This window comes from Anoplophora glabripennis, unplaced genomic scaffold (assembly GCF_000390285.2).
Source record: "Anoplophora glabripennis isolate ALB-LARVAE unplaced genomic scaffold, Agla_2.0 scaffold141, whole genome shotgun sequence".
Taxonomy (NCBI): domain Eukaryota; kingdom Metazoa; phylum Arthropoda; class Insecta; order Coleoptera; family Cerambycidae; genus Anoplophora; species Anoplophora glabripennis.
Window position 1 is genome coordinate 779,388 of NW_019416312.1, and position 23,340 is coordinate 802,727.

The 23,340-nt window shown below is 32.0% G+C and overlaps 1 protein-coding gene across 4 annotated transcripts in view; it reads right to left on the bottom strand.

The window, feature by feature from the left end:
* The window catches only part of LOC108904357 (cullin-1), a 33,592-nt gene extending 11,307 nt beyond the window's left edge, over positions 1–22,285 (bottom strand). Inside the window, exons 1-8 of one of the 4 annotated variants that reach the window (XM_023454044.1) lie at positions 22,137–22,285; positions 21,998–22,028; positions 21,571–21,927; positions 15,285–15,509; positions 13,111–13,365; positions 12,584–12,877; positions 8,476–8,739; positions 7,555–7,734 (exon numbers count right to left, since the gene is read on the bottom strand). In XM_023454044.1, the coding sequence (XP_023309812.1) occupies positions 7,555–7,734; positions 8,476–8,739; positions 12,584–12,877; positions 13,111–13,365; positions 15,285–15,509; positions 21,571–21,897 (1,545 nt within the window). In that variant the 5' untranslated portion in view covers positions 21,898–21,927; positions 21,998–22,028; positions 22,137–22,285. Of the gene's footprint in view, positions 1–7,554; positions 7,735–8,475; positions 8,740–12,583; positions 12,878–13,110; positions 13,366–15,284; positions 15,510–21,570; positions 21,928–21,986; positions 22,029–22,136 lie in introns of all 4 variants that reach the window. The other 3 variants (XM_023454045.1, XM_023454043.1, XM_023454042.1) reach the window with 3 other exon arrangements.
* Between the last annotated feature and the right edge of the window lie 1,055 nt (positions 22,286–23,340).

Sequence of the window (23,340 nt, forward strand, 5' to 3'; positions counted from 1 at the left end):
TTGAAAATATGCTTATTCTTTAAAAAATTCTGTTATATCATCACTTTATTTTGTGATTATTTAAAATGGCCTTAAAATGAAATTTACCTTTATAATGTGAACCCTTGGTTTAAACCTCGATGAAAGTTGATTTAAAACTTCAGCCACCAGTTGTTGATGCTTAAGGACTTTTCTCATTTTCATAATTCGGACAATAGCGGCTTGGATTAATAACTTTCTGTCCTCTTCTATGTGTTTGTGGGTAGTCTCTTGTTCCATCTTAAGTTCTGTCTTCATCGGTACGTTTATATTAACTCGTAGCTTTTTACTATAAACAATCCATAAACCAATTAGAAATGTGTGTAAAACCAAATTTTAATACGCAACATTAAAATTTCCGACATTTTAAAAGTACCTACTTTTTAAATCCTAAATGTAGACTTATGACAGAATTTGGACTAAGATCATTTTCGTCGTCTTCGCACGTAAGCAGTTTAGCTTTAAGTAGAATTTGAAGGACCTGTATTAGAAAATCTGTTTTGATTTGAGTATTTTCCTCAAGTTGAGCTATTGTCCATGTGTCAGATACGTTGAATTGTAAGAGAACGGCCATTTGGAAGGTACTGGCCTGCAGTGTGTATCTGAAATATATCACAAATTTTAATATGAACAAACTCCATACAGGAGTTCCGCAGGGATCCAACTTGGGACCTCTGTTACCTTCAATTTTCATTAATGATTTAACCAATTCTATTAAAGGCCCGAACTTTTTTCGCTGATGATCTTAAATTTTACAGTAAAATATATAGTATTCATGACTGTTATCATTTACAATCAATTATCGATCTCATATTAAAGTGGTGTAAAAATATGACATTTATATCAATGTTTCAAAATATAATATAGTATCATACACTAGGAAAAAAATAAGTATTACAGGGTGTTCCTTAATGACATGGGAATATTTAAGTGTGTGATTCTACAGGGAAAATTATATTTTGCTCTACAGGGTGTACTCAAAGTTGAGTCATTTATTTTAACAGCAAAAATCGTTTTTATAAAAGTGATCAAATAAAGTAATTATTAACAATTATTTAAAAAAATTGAAATCTAAAAACTATAATACAAACCCGATTTATTGTCATGTTCGACCACTCCGTTGTAAAAACATAAATTGTTTGTTTAATACTGGTACTGCGTATGTCTATTTTTTGTAATTGCACGGTTTTGAGTACGTTTTTCGATTTGGCAGTGCTAAATAATTCGTACAATAAAAATGAACATGTTTATGAACACAATGAACTAGTGGACATAATATTAACTTACAGGGTGTGTCAACAAAATGTATATACAAATAATTGCTTTATTTGATCACTTTTATAAACGATTTTTGGTAAATTGACTTCTTTTTATGAGTTCTATCAGCTGTTAAAATAAATGACTCATCTTTGAGAACACTCTGTATACACTATGGTCCAAAAATGTTTCGTTGTGAAAATACGGGGTGTTAAAATTTTAGGAAAAACAAGGATATTAATTAATATTTTCTAAACTGCTTGACTTACTTCAAGATGTCAAAAATGTAAGTTCAACTAGGTTTATTGAAAAATGGTATTCTTCAATAACTACATTAATTAATTACAGGCAATACAATGTGTTTTATTTTTTTAGTCAAAAACGGCACATCGCAGGACAAAAACACAAGAGAAGGAAAAAAACTATTGGGGTACCATTTTTTTCTTTAAATATATCAAAGTCGGTACTCGTACACAAGCCACTTTAGAGTTAAAAATTATGTTTGTACTGAAAAACATGCGCCTTTATTAACTATCGCTACATACTAAATGTTACTAAAATATCTCAAGTGATTTCGAAAATATTAATAAACTTCCTTCTTTTTCCTAAAATTTTAACACTATTTTCAAAACGGAACATTTTTGGATCATAGTTTATGAAGTAAAATATCATTAATTTTCCCTGTATAATCACACACTTAGATATTACCATGTCAATAAAGCAAACTATCATTAATTTTCCATGTACGATCGCACCCTTACATATTCGCATATCATTAAGGAAAACCCTGTATAATTATCACCTTGAATCTATCGCTATAAATAGTTTCAGATACTTTAAAAATATTGTGCTTTCTGCTTCGAAAATACCCCTACGTCAAAAGGATCAGTCAAAGACTATTTTTCATGGAAGAATTACACACTAAATGGATACGTGGCAAATGAAATATAAGATCATCTATTATTGGAAAAAAAAAACTAAATTCATTTAAAAATATATAAAATTATTTAAACAATTTTAAATATTCCTTTGCATTAACGCTTTGTGAATTTTAAAATTTTATTTTTTATACATCCAAATTCTTTTTTTTACAAAAAAATAATACCATTACCAAAAAATATGATTAAAAACATGAATTGAAAACAGTTTTGCTCCGATTTGTAGTAACAAAATATAAAATAATTTTTATAAAACAGATTAATTATAAAAAAAAGAGAAGCCACAATCCAAATTCTGTTAATTGTAGAGGTGATCCATCAAAGAATGAAATCCTTCTCTTTTGCCTAAATTTTGATAAAACTGATTTTAATTTCACTCGATTTGCTTTTTGTTTCCGAGAACAGAAAAACCAGAACTTACCATTCTATTTACAAAAGTTCCAATGAACGTAATAGGTTGCAAAATGTGTTGATATAAAACGTGTCATATTTGAGATTTTAATGTACTCACCTATTTTTAAAACAATTTGTGTTCAGTTCACCTTTCGACATGTTGTAAAGCCAATTTAACTTCCTACCCGAGTGCTGTCCTGAGTAAAAATTTGTAAACCTATGTACGCTACGTTCCAACTAAAATATAAATATAGTTAATTCAAGTACAACTCGAGGCGTAGATATACCTCTGAGGGCAGTCCAAATGTGAACGATTGTTGAAAAGGCCAGGAACCTGATGATAATACTTGAATACTAAAGTCTATTCCTAAAGATTCGTTTGATTTAACTAGGTGATTCCTAAACTGTTCATTCAAGTCCTTTGATACACCGATGTCCTAAAAGATACGCACCAAAATTTATTGACTAAACAAATAATGTATGAAACCTTGGAAGAGCCAACAAATATATTAGTTTAACTTATATGTCAAATGTTGTACAAGCAGAAAAAGTACAATTCCAAATTCCGAGTCAGAAAAATACAAGTTGTATGTCAGCAAAATATAATGTTTTAAGTTTAAATGAGAAAAATGCGACGTACATGGAAGTTCCAAGTTATAAATCGAGAAAATCTCATTTCAACAGCAGGTTAAGTTAGGTTAGGTTAGGACTATCGAATAACAAATGACTCGTAACCAGTGTTCGTTAAATCCGAATATGTATCCATAATCGTAATACAGAATCGAAGTACTGGTACTGGCACTGGCAATTAGCAATCGTATTACGTTATTACATATTCGGATTCGTACATCATCATATTACGTTACGACAAGGCGTGGTGAAAGCCAGGAGCATCCGATCTGCTCCTGACCGAATTATTTGTTATAGGATAGGTATATTATTTTATTTCATATCCCAGTCCCGCCACTCCACTATCTAGTCATCTACTTGACTCTACACAACTCTCTAGAGCAGCGGTCAGCAACTGGCAGACCACGGTCCAGTTCCGGACCGCGGAAGACAAAAAACTGGACTGCCAAAAATTTTTTTAAAGTATAAATTACACAAATAAATTATTTAAAAAATATATTTCTCTGTAGAACAATCCCTACGTTTTTTCTAGTATTTTACAATGGCGTTACTGATTTGAGTTCTTAATCGNGTTTTTTTATTGGCCGTTTTTGTGAATTTTTTGCGGTTTTTCGTGTTTTTCTCTAATGAATCGACTTCCCTGGGCTAAATACTTCATACAAAAGTTATAGAGTAGAATTAAATTCCGAACATTTTGGATTTTTTCTCTAGCTACGTTTTTTTCGCGGGGAGGCTTAGAATGTTTTTAATCAGACTTATTGTTCACAACAAAATCTCACTCCAAGAGGGTGCTCACATTGGGACACTAAAGTTGCCGAAATAAACTCGATTACAATTCACAACTTTCATGGAAAGTTTCCTACCGTCATCCGCAAAAATCCGGGAGATCACTGAGGAAAACTGCAGAAAAAGTTAGGAATTACCCCCAGTGGGGTAACTTAGCTAAAGAAAAAAAATTCCAAAATGTTCGTAATTGAATTCTCTATAACTTTTATTTGAAGTATTTTGCCCAGAAAAGTCAATTTATTAGAGAAAAACACGAAAAACAGCAAAAATGACTAAAAACGGCCAATGAAAGCAATGGGACCACATTTGGACTCTAAGACCGTTTTTTTCTGGTACAGCGACCCAAAATACCCCGCATATCGTCATAAAAGTTAATGGACCTTTACATGGTCAACGAACTGCCCGCAGCCAAAGGACTATCCAACCTTACTACTGGAACGCGCGTACTACCAGTATTTTGTAAGTGATTTTGATGCATTTAAAAGGTCGGGTGTCACTCATGAAGTGACAATTGTCATTTCCGACATTAGGTTAGAATTAGGAAATCACGAAAATCTCCTGTCTGTCACAAACATAAAGCCAGAAGTCATTCTAGCGCCGACGATTTCTACATTGGAGGTTATGCCGAACTTCACTTTCTACCCCCTATATCTCGAAATCTGTCCATTATTACACTTTGTGCCCATGGAGACTTTTGATCAGGAGCTCGAATAGAATAACATATATCAATTTCAGAAAATTTCACCGAGGGCCACTTCCCATAAGAAACGTGCGGGGTCCTTACTCAAATAAATTATTTAAAAAATATATTTCTCTGTAGAACAATCCCTACGTTTTTTCTAGTATTTTACAATGGCGTTACTGATTTGAGTTCTTAATCGTTAGTAGTTAGATTAAATACATAGTTGCTATGATGTGTAGTGCAGGAGAGTGCGCGGGAGTGCGAAAGGGAGCAAGCTGGCTCTAAAATGATAAAGTTATCTTTCGGGCGGGTGCACTCGGAGGCGGCGACATTTGACATGTTCCAGAAAAGTATGGAAATTGCAAAAAATTAGCCATTCACCTAGCCACTGCGTTTGGCTTCACAAATGTTTGTGAAACTTCATTTTCAAAAATGAATTTTTTGAAGAACCAATATCGCTCAAAATTAGCGGCCGCCCACTTTGAAGACACTCTTCACATAAGCTGCTCCCTGCGTGGCCCTAACTTAAAAAAACTGTCTCAAGACGACAAATGTAATTTTTCCAATTGATTTTTGAATACAAATAATACCTATCTATTGTATTGCATATTATTTTATGAGTGCATAGTAAAATAAAAAATTAGTACCTAAGGAATATGAGTTTTTTCTGGACCTCGTTAAAAATTTTCAAAAGTATCCGGACCCCACCTAAAATGACTTGCCGACCCATGATCTAGAGCAGGGGTCGGCAACTGGCAGACCGGCAGACTGGAAGGTAAAATACTGGACCGCCAAAAATTTTTTGAAGGTATAAATTACTTGAATAAATTATTTAAAAAATGTTTTTTTGTGTTTGAGTGTTTTTTCTAGTATTTTACAATTGTGTGAGTGTTTTGAGTTCTTAATGGTTAGTAAGCAGATTAAATTTGAGTCCAAATTAAAATAAAATTTTTTTTAAAAATATCAATTTTCTTTCTGGACCTCGTTAAAAATTTTCAAAAGTATCCGGACCTCATCTAAAATTACTTGCCGACCCTCGCTCTAGAGCAGGGAGTATTGTTCTAAACATTGGAAAAAAATTCTCAATTTTAATTTTGAGTACTCACTATTTGATTTTGAAATTTTTCCATTTATTTAACACGTAACCTTACGTTTTTTTTTAATTACCTAAATCTCAGCTGCATTTCACATTATTTTATTGTCCATAAGCGATAATGATAGGAGAATCTTTGTTCTTTGAAAGTGACTTGAACAGTTTCACTGCTAAAAAGCCTTAAGGCTAATTTTTATCGATTTTTGCATTTTTCTCATAAATGACTAGACTTACAGCAAAAACGTAAATGACATTTTTATAGGAAATTAAACGAAGATTCCCCTATAACTATCGCCTAAGGACAATAAAATAACGTGAATGCAGCTGAGATATAGATAATGTCACCAAACCCGAGACTTTGCATTAAATCTAATGTAAAACAAATACAAAATCATCGTAGACAGCAAAAACACAGCGACATCGATGTCATCAGTCATCAATAATTAAATTAAGATAGTGACAGACGCATAATTACGAATCCACTACTGACTCTCGGGCCACGATAAATCAAATCTCTGACTATTATTTTAGTATCAAACCATTTTAGAATGTTTCTGTGATTTTTTTTTACAAAAAAAAACAGCAATACTAAATTCTACGCCTTCCTAGGAGTCTCACTAGCCGCAGCTTCGAAAAAATCAGGTAACAAGAATCTACTAGTAAACGGAGGCGTAGACAATAATTTAAAAAAATTTAGGTTTACGTGTTAAATGAATGGGAAAATTTCAAAATCAAATAGTGAATACTCAAAATTAACATTAAAAACTGGAATTTGGTGAGAATTCTTTTTCTTAACGTTTAGAACAATATTTCGTGAAAGGAGCGAAAAAAAAATTTTTTTTTTTTTTCAAATGAAGCACCCTGGTGCATATGCTGCAGATTAAAATAGAGTATGACACGTACATATTACGTATTTGGGTGATTATTCCGAATATCATTCTAATCCGAATATTTACAACACTACTAGGAACTTCTAAGACGTACGTTGGATTTTTTTATTTAGAGCTCGATATTATAATATTTCCATTTGAAGTAATATTTTTCCCATTTAGATTTCGTAATTATATTCTGATTTCCAAGTTGAAACTGTATTTTTCTAAATTATAACTTGAAAATTTCGATATTCATGCGATTATTTTTTTACAACTTTCGATGTGGATTATCTCAACGACAGTGCATCGATCAACTTAATTTGACTCTTGGTGGTGATCAAAAACCACTATATATCGATGATATATGGAACTCAATCACAGCCGTAGTTCGCTCATTGACAAATTTCGTAAAGACTATGAAAAATCGGTTGTTGTTCCATGAAACATTGTGCGTAAACTAATATCGCAAGATCGTCATGCAACTTATCATAATATTGAAGTATCCTTGGGCATTAGTGGGACCTGCATACATTCAATAGTGCATGAACATTCAGTTGCCAAAATTAGGACATCAACATTTTTTGACGGCTGAAGTGACGGTTGATGCGTCCAAAATGTATGTTATGAAGATACCTAAATCGGAACAGAAAATGTGCTTCGAAAATTGGTTCATGGAGAATATTTGGAAAAACAATAAAGCCATATACGATGATTAATATCCTTTTTTGTTCACCATTCCCGAAATATAAAAGGCAACCCTCGTAACAAAGAAATGGCAAAGTATTAAAAAATCTTTGGTAGTGATAACTTTAATCACTATTTTCGAGAAAATAATTAGATAATTTTATGGAATATTTAGCAAATCTATTACATATAGTTGCTTACCTGGAACATCCTTTGCAATTTCGAGGTGTACTCAAATCCGCAAGCCTGCTTAAGTTTTGAGATCATAGAAGCCTCAGCATCATCACTGGCTGACATATGTTGCACAAGTCGTTTAGCTAACATTTTGCTGTAGAACTTTTGGAAAACGTCTTTATCTTCAATGTACTTAAATACAACCATCTAAAAGCAATAAATTCATCATATACAGGCTGTCTACTATAAGAGGGCCACTCCTAAGTATCTCGCTTAAAACACGATGCACGTCAAAAATCTTTATTTGTTTTTTTGTTGCATTTTTTGAGGCCTTTATGCTCGTAAAAACAAATTTGAGATCCATGGCCAACTTTATGAGAAATCATAAAAAAAACGAAAAAGTACCGAAAGTTTAGGGCTATCTAACTTTTTTATTTTAAGATACAGAGAAAACTTATTTTAATAAATTTTCATGGCAAAATTGATATCTTTCACCTAGTGCAAACAGATTTTTTAAATATCGTATGTAATTTGCTGCGCTCTCTACGTGGGCAAAAAAAAAAGTTGTCATTGAAGCAGGCTGAGGCTACAAAAAATTGCTTCTTTTTTCCTCTTTCAAGCGATATACTACATTTTGCCTGTATCTTTTATATGTATTACATTTTATATAATTAAAAAAATGGCGCTGGTGTAATGAAGTGCCAGATTATAGAGATTCTACTATATATATGTACATGAATTCTTCAGAAAATAGTGTTCTAATAATGTTCAAAATTAAAAAAATGTACTTCACTATGTTTTCGATTACAAAAATAAAAATATATAAAATTACTTATTATCAATTTCCTTAACCGTGTCCTAATTTAACTAACTTTGTATGTCTTAAAATAGCCGACACCCAGTAGATCATCTGCATATGTTTCATAAATTTAAACGAAATGTACTCACGACTTGATTCAAAGTATCCTCCAGTTCAGCTTCTTCAGCATTTTTGTTTGATTTCTTCAGTAATAGATCACAGTACTTGGCAAGCAGTTCAGGCGACTTACTGCTCGAATTCGCTTGTTTTGTGACAGCGTTAGCGTTTATGAACCTACCGCAGGCTTTGTCCAGAGCTGCCACAAAACCACTATCATTGTTGAACGCCACCAGAACCAACGCGTTGTATTTCTTATGGACTTCTAATATTGTATTTACATATACCTTTGGATCCTTAAAAATAGTAAAGAATATCAGATTAACTATATAAGCGAGTTTAAGTTAAAAAGAGGTTATATTATTCTAATACATACCAGCACCTAAATAATAAATAAAATTTTTTTATTCAATGTTAATTTAAAAATGGGAGGTATCTCAAGAACAGTTCATTGTAGAGCGTTGACAAAAGAAAATTCAATAGTAATAGCAGCCAGGAGAACAAATTTTTATTATCCACTTAGATAAAGAATTTGGATTTCCGTGTTACTGGTAAATGGAAAAGTGGAATGTGCAATACCTGAATACGTCCATATAACATCCAGAGGTTCTGACCTTACTTCCTGAGTATTTGCTAACTCGTTACAAATTATTATAAATATGTATATAGAACTCGTGAAACACGTGAGACATAATAAATATTCCCGATGAAAGATCTACAACATTATGAACAAGTAATGCCACTTGTACCTGCTAGTTGCTATATATCTTAGGCCCGGTAGTTTGAGTCTCGGTTAAAGATTGATTAACTGATCAGGCTGTGGGTACACATGCCGCAAGTGACCCATTTTTAAGCATTATGTCAAGAGCGCCAGCAAGACGCCACCGGACGCACCAGCGTTTCAGGAAGGGTCTACGGCGGACTGGCGCCAGCGACCAGATGCTTACTCATATACCTAGGACCGACTCCACACACCAGGACTCTCCAACGAACACTCACCCTGTCAACACGTCTTTTCCACAAGCTTAGTTTTCAATAAAAATAGTTTGTTTGTACCGTTGAAAACTAAGCTTGTGAAAAAAGACGTGTTGCCGGTTCGGGTGTTTGCTGAAGAGTCCCTGTGTGTGGAGTCGGTCGTAGGTATATGAGTACACATCTGGTCGCCGTCGCCAGTCTGCCATATACCCTTCCTGGAACGCTGGTGCGTCCGGTGGAGTCCTGCTGGTGCTCTTGACGTAATGCTTAAAAATGGGTCACTTGCGGCATGTGTACCTACAAGGCGATTAGACTGTACATATGTATACTGATTTATTTTATAAAGTATAATCACAGTCTAATTGCCTGATTAGTTAATACAGCCAAATTTTGTATTAATCATTTAATTAATTGTTCAAAATGCCAAAGGGAAAACTATAAAAAGTTTCAATTGTCGTTTTTTATTTTCCACTGATCCTGTTTCACAGAACTTTTGAACCAAACTGGCGACGTAAACATCGGAGGTGTGTTTATTTGCTTGACACTGATTAAAAATTCTTGCCGTAAGCCGTGTATTATCATTGTTTTTAAAATAGAAAGAAATTATTTCAACCCTTTCGTCATAAGTCATTTTTAGAATTAATAATTACTAAACACACTTCTGCTAAACACTTTTCTTTGAGAACTGAATAGCGACTAAAAGATATTGACTGGTAAATTTGTTATCAGTACCAATTTTTTTTCACTATTCAAAATACCTTTTATTTGTACAGTTTTTACAGTGAAAATAAATTGAAACTTTTTATAGTTTTCCCTTTGGCATTTTGAACAATTAATTAAATGATTAATACAAAATTGTCTTTTATTTCTAAGCATAAGTAAATTTTTTTTTTCAACAACAGATGAATTAAAATTGAAAAAAATTACATGATGACAACCAGAATTAAAAACACTTTCGAATGAGGCGTCACTCGACCTAGAGTGCCATTTAAGATTCTAAAGTTGAATGCGTCCACGCGAAGGGGGTTGTTCTGGCGAGTCTGTTTTTAACGCTAAAATGTGTCCCCCTCGAAAACAAAATTGACGTGTCGCGGCAATTTTTATATTTTGGTACGTAGTTCAAAATAATCCGGGTGCAAAGTTTTCACTGGTACACCCTGTATATATCTGTCATAAGCGTTCAAGAGGATCAGTAAACAACAATTATTTTTTTATTTCCTATCCTATATTTTGTTTATGTCTGGTTCTAAAAAAATATCGACAAGCAGTTTTAATTAACATATTTGTCATTTATACGAATAGGTAATGAATAAAAAAGGATGTAAATTTTGTAAATTTTTCAAACATTGTCATCTACTTGTGACGATACAAGCTACAAGGATTTTATATAATAAAAATCTAATGATATATTTCTTTCTGATGAGACCAAATTTCCTAGTTTTGATTCAGCCAAACCGAAGTTACAGGTATTTTTTTTTAAATAATCACATAATTCAAAATTACAATAATATATTTATTCTACTTTATCGAAATATATTTTAACTACGACCACTACTGTAAATACTTAAAAACACACCGTCTGTGATCAATGTAAGATTTCTATTATGTACGGTAAAGTATAGTACGTAATACGTGGTGTAATGCAATTACACACTCATAGAATTACGCACTCGCCGCTATGCGGTGTCGTACGTAACTTTTCCATTCATGCGTAAAATGCTTTTTACAACACTTATTATGGAATATACTATTAAAAAATGTTTTAGTTGCAGTTTTGCAAACTGAAGAATTCAAAAATAATTTCTAGTTTCTTCATTTGGTGACTTTAACCTATAATCTTTTTTTCTTAATGCTATGCGATTAAGGAGGTTTATCGGGTACGGAGGTACGCCTAAAGTCTAATGAGAGTTTCTGTAGATTCTCTAGTGACTAAAGTAATAAGCCTTTAGATTTGGCAACGTTGCACTTGGCTGGCTTTGTTTGGATGCCTAAGCTTTAAATATACATCATATGTCTCACCTGCGAATTTCAAATAATATACAACGTTGAGAACCGCGGGGTTGTCGCCATCATGTATATGGAGATTAAGTTAGTCAACGACAGCAGTTTGAAGCAGAATTATTATAAATTATCTATCTTACAAGTACCTAATCAATTTCTACGAGCTGTCATACAGTTCCTTAGGTATTGGTTTCCTGTTTATACAAGTTGCTGTGGAAACTGTTCGTCAATTGTTGCGCATTCTAAGTGGAAAGATCTACATTCTCATAAGACTCTGTACTAAATTGTGAAAAATTATTTTATTAATATCTCGTCTCTTAGGTATCCTAACTAATCATAACTTTTTTTGAAGATTTTCTTAATATTAATAAGCTTATATTAGAGGGTGGGCAAATTTAGACCCTTTTGAAAGGTTTTTCATATTTTCACTATTTTCTAAAATAGACAAAAAATAAGGAGGCAGAGGAAGAACAGTTTTCTGATTTTTGAGACACAACTGATGAGTTGACAAGGTCAAGTGAAAACAAGTTGTCATGGTAAATGAATCATCGGTTGTTTCACCATTATTTTTTCTAAGCCTCACCTTGACACTGAATCAAGTCTGTCGTGTTTTTCTTTTGTTTTGGGTGGAGATCCTTTGCCAACCAACTGTGATGATTGAATTTTTGTCTCAAAGACGTAAGTGCAAACTCAGATCTCGTCTCCCTTTATGATCATTTACATGAATGTTTCATCATCGTTAGTTTGTTTAGGGACTTACAGGCACTCAATTAATACAAATCGGCTCCTCCATCATACATTATATTTTGAGAATCATTTTTGTTTCAGATTAACCGAGTGTATGTAATCATGGAAACCGCAGATCATGCGAGTGAAGGAAATTTTTTATGCCGGCCATGACAGCAACGCTCCCAGTCGATACATATTTATAAAGAAATTTGTAAACATACCTCAACATCTATACTTTCAAATAAAATAAACCTGGATAAAATCGAACACATAGTTTTTGAGACAATAATATTTAAAATTCACCTATTATTTTCTTTCGGATGTTTCCATTTAAATAAAACAAAATATATAAATAAAAGAATTTTACATTAAAAAACTGCAAAAACATTAAAGACAAGCACAGTAAACAGTCTAACTACTCTATTTATTACTTACATTATGTGCACTTTCACCACATTTCTCTATAGCTGACAATCCCTGTGATGCGATGTGCTGTTCAAGCAATGTCCTTAATTCACCAAGGCCGTCCGGAATCCTGGCCACTAAACTGTACATTCGTCCTAAGTCGGCGTCTTTATCGGCATCTAGCAGCTGCTGAAATTCAGAATGGAACAATTCGAGATGTTTTTGAATCAAGACACGTTCGCAGGTTTTAGCCAGACGTTCACTGGTAGTCTCATGCAGGTACACTTGTACCCTCTTCTGTTCCTCAAGAAGTCTTTGTTCAGCCTAAAATAATAATTAGAAAATGAATTTCACAGAAGTGCACTTTTTTGATTTCGTAGTGCAACTTTATTAAATATGTAAGACTTATTCGAGTTTAAGTAAATTAATCTTTAACCACAGTAATACCCAAAAAAAAAATATGTTGAGATTTTTCTTAATAAACTATAGCCACTCATATAATTTTGAGATTAAAGGGGCATATTGATTAATTTCAGAAATAATTTATAATTACATACCCTTTTCATGTATTCTGTGACGGGGTTTTCAGCCAGAAATGTGGTGCTTTCTCTAGTGTAGAAACGTTCGGTATCTTCAAGAAAGACATTTTCAAAGCTATCTTTGTACACACTTAGATTGGGCCCTTTCGCACCAGGCTCCTCTTCATTAAGGCCAAGCTCAACATAACAATTTATGACGCCTGATACTAGACGTGTGTTTATTGTCTCTCCATTCCTTTCCTTTTCTATTAGCTTCAAAACAGCATTAGTAACCTGCAATGAAATCTTAAAAGTTATAGACTTGAATCTACAGATGTTTTCCTTTATGAGTGAATGTGGTACACAATCAATGACAAAATATTTAACAGAATCAGTTGAGTTATGAAAACAAATAGATTTGTAAATGAGTGTGAGTGAAATATGAGAACTAACAAGTTCGAAAGTGGTCTATACCTGGTGATTCTGCTAATGAATGATCTTAGCTGTTTACTAGACATTGAGGGTATAATTAAATGTTCGCTGGGTCTATAGTGTGCAGAGTAGATGTTTCCATGATGAGTAAAAAATTTATTAATATTGTGACAAATCCGTTTCTAAAGAACAAAATGACAAATCGAATATCAAAAACTGAAATTAGTCTATATTTTTCAGAGTTTCTCATAATTCATGAAGTAACATAACAATATTTAACCATACAAAAAAAAAACACATTGTGAGTTTGGTGTAGACTGTAGAGCTATTTACTTTTTAATTTTCTTAATTGAGGTAACAATAATGGAGTACAAAATTTTTCCATTTTTAAAATATTCCTTTTTAATGGTCATACAGAAAACCTTCAATTTCAGAATTCTTGTTTGGTATTCATTAGTTATGTTCATCTAGGACTACTCCAAAATTTCCCCTAACCAAATTTCACTTATATTTTAAACATATTTTTTTCTGAAGCCCATAGCTTTTTAGGAAACCAAATTATATTAAGCTAACTTAGAGTCAGTCTTTTCACGATCTTATAAAATCTTCCAGTTAAATCTATATCTGAATCACAAAACACATTTATGTAAGAAAGTGGCAGACCGATTTAACTGATAGTTAAATTTTTTTTCGTTTACTTTTATCCAAAAGAGCTTGAAGAATAGCTCATTATCTTCAGGACACACTGTATATAAAACACTCGATAAAATATAGACTGTGATATTGTCTCAAATTACTCATTTGTGGCAGTTTTCATATTTTCTGTATTTATTGGGTACTTTACCACATATGAATAAAATGTAAAAAGTAATGAAATCAACCATTGCTCCTAAAGGATCAGTCCGGGGTTATTTTTTATTAAAATAGTTTTGCCTGTCCAAAAATCACTGAAAAATGCAAAAAATTACATAATACAAAATACACATCACTATACAGGGTGTTTTCTAACTAATCTAAATTATTTCAGATGATTTATATTAACATATGACCAAAAACCAGGGGTGTGCTTGTAGGAAATTATTTAAAAAGCATAAAAAGTCACCTAGTACTTTTTCATTTTAAGCCTAGTTAATACATTATTGTATTATTTTTAATAAAATAACATTTTTCTCCACTACTAAGCTCCAATAAAAAAGTACTAACTGGTATTTTTACAATTACAAAATATGCACACAAAATTAAAAATGTGAGAGCCGTGGATATTAATTTTTGACACAGACTACTTCAACACCCTGTGAAATATTTCAGACTATTTAGCAAACACTTTGAATATTGACCTGCATTAGAATAGATGAACACAAAAATTATATTAAGGACCGAAAATTTGAGAAATCAAAAATTTGTGATTGCACTTGGAAAAAGGGGTATATTCAATGGGTTTGGTCAAAATTTTGGAGAAGGAAAATAATATCGTTAAAAGAAAATTAAAAGAGACCACATATATTTTATTAAAAAGTGACAGATGTTTCTAATTATTGAGAATTTGTATGTTTGTTGGGTACAAATACTAAAAGAAGAAGCATTGAAATAAATATATACAAGCAGACAAAACCAAACAAATTTAAACTGTCATTACAAAATAAATCAAAACTGTCAAAAATAATTTTAAAACTAAAAGTCAGTGTTAAGTATTAAAAATGACAACAAATTGATTTTCCAAAAGTCTAAATTTGAAATGTGACTTTTCTTGTTTACACTTTAATACTACAAAATATACTTACACGTACCGCTTTATTCAGTTGTTTGAAAAGGTGATCCCTCCAAGTAACAAGTGCAAGTTGATATATTTCATATATACCCTTTCTACCTTCTTCGCATTCTCTTTTTACCCAATGTCTATTTAAGTAGGCACATACACCATCAAGTACCTTACTGCAGAACTGATAATCTTCCCATTGATTGGTATAGAATTTAAGAACGTCTTCATCCATTCGGTGCATTCCATCCTTAAAATGATAAAATCAATAAAAAAAAATTCAACAATTACAATCTGCAGTGTCAGTAACTGGTTAACTTTTTCAGCTTACAGCATTTCCAATATCTTCAACATCTTTAAGTTGAATCAAAACCTAATAAACTAAAAATTTGAAGTCTGTGTGAAAAAATATTATTTACTATTTTATCTAATGATGTAGTAGTACTATTCAAATAGTTTTAGGAACCCCCATTTATTTTTGACAAAATAAAATTATCTGGATTATGTGGAACTGACGATGATTTGGATAATCAAAAATCTGGATAACAGAATTAATACAAAGTCACAAAAACACTATTTAAAATAAATATTCTTTATATGATATAATATTCAGAGAAAATATTTAAAGAATAACATAAAACATTAATGTTTATAACAAACGTATGCTAATGATTTATGTACAAGTAGATTATTTGCGACCGACCGTAAATCTGTCTGAACACCAATTTAAAAGTTGATTGATTTTCCATAAAATCGGTTCCTCAATGCAGACTTTTATCCATCATCTTCACCCGATTCCATAATTGTCTATGTATACCTAGATGTAGTCTTTTGAAAGTCATTCAGTGGATTACAAAATATGTAGGTTTGTCACACATGGATTTTGTAATCTACCGATCATCATTCGTTTAGTTAGAATTAATCTGTTTGTACTGCTGTGATTGAGAAATTATCATCTGCCAACTCCGCAACGATACTCTAAGAAATCGAGAGATCTGAATAATACAAAGATCCTGATCATCAGGATCTGGATAATCGAGTTTAACTGTACTCTGAAATGTCACAATTAATTTTTATAAATCAAGTCGTGTCATCACTTGCAAAAATATGACTTATGTTTGATAAAACAAGAAAATACAATTGATGTTGAGAAATTTATTATGCTCCAAATGTATGTAATTTTGTATCATTGTCTATGATAAAAAATGACTCCTACAAGTACAATCTTATAAACGCAAACACCCACAGGAATCTTAAAATTTCCAGTATATCTGTATTTCTGTTTTTCAGAAGTAGGGGTAAAATAATGAAAAAACAGGTTTCATTTTATCTAATAATTATATTAATATTAAAATAAAGGATATTACATAATTATCGAAGTGCATAGAAAAAAAACTAAATCATGAACATATTATGTATGAAACTAAAAATATATACATACTTGGAACAAAAAACAATAAAGTTAAGCTTTGAATAATATCTCTACAAACACATACAAACATATGAGAATACATACACGTATAATCGACCAAAGATCTGCTTATTTGAAATAATTCTCATTTGCTTTGCTTTATTTCATTTTATTGTTAAATATATTTTCACAATTAAACAGAGCTTATTAGATGTTAAAATTGTTAGAACTCAAGAAATATTGAGTACGTTTTTAAATCTAAATTAATGACAATTTGAAAATAAAAATGCTAATAGTATATCATCTTTTATATCACACTTATGTCACTATCACATAGAATTTTTTAGCATTGCAGGTGATAAATTTTCCCAAACTGCTGAAATTAATATTAATGCATTTCCAGTAACTTCTATGTCCATTAATGCCAATGATGATATTCTAATGAAATATTCTGATGTTGCATTATCGAGAAATAAAACGGCATTTTTCTTCTCTTCATGTTGCTGTTGTAGTTTTTTACCCATATTGACGTATTATCAAAAGTCATCCATCATTTTTATTTAAAAATCCACATTAAAATATGTGGGCTTCTTAGCTTTACAAATAAATCACATTCCATGTTTGAACACAAGCCAAGTCACCACATAATGTTTAAAATAAAACTGCTTTGATAAATTTTTTCCAACCAAACATTGGAAGCTTCGACTTCAAGTCGGTTAACTGCAAACTGAAATATTTCCAACTTCGTTTCTTATCTCGTACGTTACAGAACCAATTAAAAACCGTTTCATCAATGGTCAAACCAGCAGTTTTTGGAATTTACTATTCTGCTACAGGCTTTCATTCTTCTCGAATTCTTTATTAATTTCATTTTTATTTTTCAATCTATCGTTAATCTGCATTTTTCCCACACTAAACATTTCTGCGAGTTTTCAGACACTTAAATTATATTGTTCACCAGCGGTATCAGCGGTATTAAAACAATTCTATCTTAGGAGATAAATGCTTTCTTTTTTCATAATCCATGTTGACACTATCAAAGTTGAATATAAACTGATGCAAAATATATACATAATTAACACATATTATCTAATTAAAATTTGTTATATGTAGATAGCCGGCCAATCAGAAAACGCAAGGGTACATAGGGGGTACAATAAAACCAATACCCAATAGGTATATATATTAACACAGTGCCGTCTTGTTTCTCTGCTATTAACAAGTAATTTAACATACATATACTTTCACGTCTTGGTAAAAATTAGTTTACTTTTGTTTAAAGAGGATCCCTTATTAAATTATAACATTAAGAAAATCCCATTGTAAAATCCTGTGAAGGCAAAGTTATTTCTTATTTAGAGATATCCATTATTTAGAGGTGTCTGCAAATAGACATTTTACTGTGTGAGTAAGATATCTAGAAAGACTTTTAAGATACAGCAAAAAATCATCCCCTTTCAAAGGTGACACTGTTATTATTATTCAAATTCAGAAAAAAGTTTCTATAAAAATGCAGTTATTTTTTTTATGAAATCCTAAAAATATCAGGAGACAATTTAGGATCTTTTTATATATCTCAAGTCCAACCCATTGCGCATCCCGTCAATAAAAAGGACTGTGTCACATATAATAATTGAAAGTACTGTTGCAGTCTCTTTATTATTCCAGTGATAAAAAATTTTTTTCTTTGTAATTAATCATCAATTAATTTGTTAAAAAAGATAAGCATGTGTAAGAAAAATTGACATATTTACAAATTTTGGTTGCAAATGTAAAAAATTTTCACATGCAGTTTGTGGTAGGTAATACATTTAAGAAAAAAGGGAAACTACAATATTTAATTTTTTTACATTATTAGACTCAAAATGGCTTCAAAAAATAAAGTATTATCAAAAGACGATATTCATATTTTGCCATTACACAGGATGTTAGTAGTACAAGTTCCATAAATTTAACACGAAGTGTACATCAAAATAAATAAAAATATTTCTTTACAACAGTTAACCATTTTTGATGAAAACGGTTTATACGAAACTTTGTAATATTCAAAATCAAAACTTACAAAATAAAATAATATACACTAATAGCTAACACCTAATAATAATTTACTTCTCCATTATTTTATGTAAATATATTATAATAAATATAATCTGTGATATTTTTAATTAAGCGTAACCACAAGAATAAGTTATTCTTATGGCATAACTCAAGTCTAACAATTCGGCAACATAGCTGATCAACTTTTGTTGTCATTACTTTTCAGTCAAAAGTTGATTCGAAAAGCCAGTTTGCAAGAAAACGGCTTTATTTTAATCATGCAAAATTAAAAATAGTTGTTCACACTAGTGTTATTGATAAATAATTGTATGTGTATATCTTGCTTATATCACGTTTACCATATGTGAATATCAAGTTATCAATTTATTGGGAAACAAAAAAAAATTCTTATGAGCACAACATAATTTTTGGTAACTTCTATCCACAGACATACAGAGTGGCGCAATGTGTATTGGCAGTTTTTAGAGTGTTATTATGGATATACCAATGAAACGACCAAGGTCAAAAAGATATATTTTTATTACATATAATGCAGTATTACAACAAAAATTATTTTTTGAAAATAATGTCTTTTAAATAGCCACCACTTTTTTCTACAGTCCTGAAGTCGTGATTGAAAATTCTCTGTAACTCGTAGCAGCATCTCCTGGTTTATCGCTCTGATTTCTCGAGTAATGTTGTCTTTTAAGGCTTATAGTGTTTAAGGTCTATTTTCGAAAACCCTAGCCTTTAAATATCCCCATAAGAAAAAATCAGGTCTGGTCAAATCTGGTGACCTCAGCGGCCAATTAAAATCACCACGATGGGATATAAGTCATCCAGAAAACATGTTTCTTAGAGCAGCCATGCAAATTCGCGCAGTATGGCTTGTTGCTCCATCCTGCTGGAACCATAAGACATTATTTTCTACCCCCAGTCGTTGCAATTCAGCAGGTAAAAAATTTTGAAGCATTTCTAAAAACTGTTGAGAAGTTACAGTCACTGTACGGTCATTTTTTTCAAAAAACTATGGGCCTAGTATTCCGAATACAGACACGCCACGCCATACGGTAACTTTATCGGAATGCAGAGGTTGTTCTTGAATTTGTTGAGGTTGTTCAGCAGCCCAGTATCGAAAATTTTGTTTATTCACATATCCTGATAAATGGAAATGCGCCTCATCAGACATTATCAAATTTAAAACATTTGGGTTTAGTACATCAAGAAATGTTCTACAAAATTGCAACTGTGCTGGTAAATCATGCGGTAAAATTTTATGAACAACTTGAATTTTGTATGGATGAAATCGTAGGTCTTCGTGTAAAATTCGACCCAAACTTCTTCGTGTAATGTTCAATGCTACTGCTGAACGCCTTGCTGAACGAACTAGCCGTACTCGCTCTACATTCTCCCGTGTATGCACAGTTTTGATAGAACTGACAAATTCATTTTTTACACTTCCATGATCACAAAACTTTGCAACCCACATTCTACCACGCCTTGGATTATATTCACACCGAAACTGTCGTTGCACCTCAAAAACAGACTCCGATCGGTGATACACCCTAACGCAAAAGCAAAAGTTGGTTCACTGGCCACGTATCCATGGCTACTAAATGGTATTACATGCGGAATATTTTAAGCGGTTGAATACCCCTCCACTTTACTCATATTCGGACAGTGGCGTCTCAAAAATCGTCAATACCCATTGCGCCACCCTGTATATGTACTATTTGGGAATTTAGAGTATGCAATTGTTTAGAATGAGGTGGTAGACATTTTTAACTTTCCTTGTACAGGTAAAATTTGGTAAACATATCACATTTTGTTCTTTGGTATTCACAACTTTTACGCTTATTTTTTAAATATTTTTGAAATGGATAGACTTAGCACCTACATATGTCGCATAAACCTTTTGTGTTTATATTGCAGTGTTATGATCTAAATATGCGACATTAATACTGTGGACATCCTGTATATTTTATCGAATAAGCAAATATCGGTTAATAAAGCATAAATACAATAGCTATTCTGAGTAGAAATATTTCTAAGTCATTAGATGGGAAATACTAGCTTCGTTAACAGAGTAGTTAGAAATACACGTTAACCATCAAACACATGTAAACTGCATTTGTGACGTTCGCAGACGGGTGAAAATTTAATGTTACTAACGTAAAACTCATATATCTGACGGTTGGTAAGTAACTGATGTGATTGCTACATACAAATCTGCTATTTAGGAATGAGTAGGTATTATAGGACATAACCACAAATAAGAGTTCAATGAACTGTACTAAAATGAAGTGGATAGTTGGACACAGACCTAAAAGTCAACCTTGTAATATAAATTAACAAAATAATCACACTGTTAGTTTCTTACCACTAGTAGACATGTCTAATATTGAAAACAAAAATGAATACATGAGAAAAATCTGTACTATTATAAACTGTTTGAACATTTCTTGCGTCTGTCTTTAAAAAATTATAAACAATTATAAACTATAAGATACATAACAGGGGTAAAAATCTTAGGCTTACTTCAGAAAATATTGCAATGAAAATATATTTTTTTATACATAATTTTGTGCTTATTATATTAAACCGAGGCAACTTTTGAATTAAACTATTTCTTATCATTATTACATTATATTTAATTGTTCAACAATTTAAAAATTTTTTAAAATATTTCATTAAATATAATCAAAAAATGTAGTAAGAACATACTAGTTACTATATCCATTTTTTTCGCATGTTTTAAAAATACTTCTGTCAAGAATTGTATGATGTGACAAACAGTTTAATATTGAAGAAAAAAACTTCTTATATAACATTAATTTGGTTAATACAAATATTTAGTACTTACACTTAAAAGTGAGACTAAATAATTTCGTAAAAATTCTCTCAGCCTTTTATATAATTCCAGTCCAACTAATTGAGCGCCCCCTCCAACAGGATTTTTTTTACTTTTAGTTGTGGAGTTGGAAGGTCCACGACCATTAGCCTGTTGATGTACTGATGTACAGTAATTATAAACATGTGTATATAACTGAATATATCGGGATTTATGCATAGTCTCCCGATTATATACTTGCTGGATTCCAGCATTTAAATCGCCCCATATTTGATCCAGATCGATTTGTTTTAATCCAGCAGTATTATTTCCTATCACAAGTGAATTCTTATTAGACATTTCCTTTGAACTGCACAAAAATTCTTCACACTGTGGACAAAACAAAAAAAGTTGAATGTGGGGGTTTGTCAACCATCACAAAAATATACTCAATACACACACTTATGATGGTCTCATTAGATTCAATAGCTCTGAAAAAAACAAATTAATCGTTTTTTAGAAAGCAGAATATGATATTTTGAAATAATGTCTTTCACCTTTTGTTTGCACTTTGAAAATCAACTTTCTATTCAACTTACCATTTAATCTATAACATAACAAAAATTTACACAGTATTTACAACAATCGTTATAAAAGCAAAACTAGAAATTTAAAAACAATATATAAATTAAATAATTTTACTTGGTTCTTGAATTTCAGAATCACGGAAATTGACAGTTCTCTCATACGAATGAATATTGGCCCAATCTTAGGGAATTCTTCTACTTTTTTTTAGTTACTAGTACTCTACCCATTGCAATATAAACGTACTGGAAAGGACAACACAACTAAATAGTGAATTCGGATGGATGCACTATGCTCACTGAATTAAATACGATCTGCCTAGATTATCACAATCAGATAATTATCACCATATCTCTGCAAATCTGATCTGACTAAATCCAATTAACCAAGATCTTATGAAAACTGTCAGCCTAACAGAATATGGTCCAACCTAACACATTTATGGATATTAATAGATATCTGTAATAAAATTAACACAAATTTTAGGTTTATTATGTAACCAAACGTCAAAAATGGTGACCGATCGTGGTGTGTATTCAAGAAAATTTCACATTTCATCCTTTTATTTCCAAATTCCAATGTAGATGTTCAATTTGTATATAAAGGTAATATTTTAGACTCAAATTACCTGTTGATTAACCATAATCGTAACTGATCAAATTTATTATTTTATGTTAAAAGGTGCGTGTGGCACAAGAAAAGTGACAATTTTTAATTTGCTTCTTATTTTCTTATGGGATATGCAATGAGTCAGAAAGAGATGACGGTTGAACGAAGATAAACTAAGGAATTTGGTCACGTATATGTTTTTTATTGGCTGATTGACTTACGGACCGTGGTTTTAGCTACTAATACGCGCCATTATTCCATGGCTAGAAATTGGCCTCAATGATTTGGGATCGAGGGGGATTTTCCCTCTTTATCCTGCCTCATCTCGTGCAGGTCTGGACAGCCTTCGTAGGTGGGCCCCATCCGTCGTCTACCCCGACCGCAAATGCGGCCGGTGTAGGCGCTTTGTGGGACCTCCTTTTGTCCTGGCTGGGCCCCGCCGGCTAGGGCCCTTTCTTCTGGCGCTCTTCTTGCTTCGCCGGCTCGTCTGTGTAAACCCCGGGGGTAGTGTCATGTTTATGTGTGGTATGGTTGGGTAGGGTAGTGCGGCTATGCAGCCTGGGATGCGCTTTGCTAAGGTGGCCCTTAGGCTAGCGCGGGAGGGGAGGG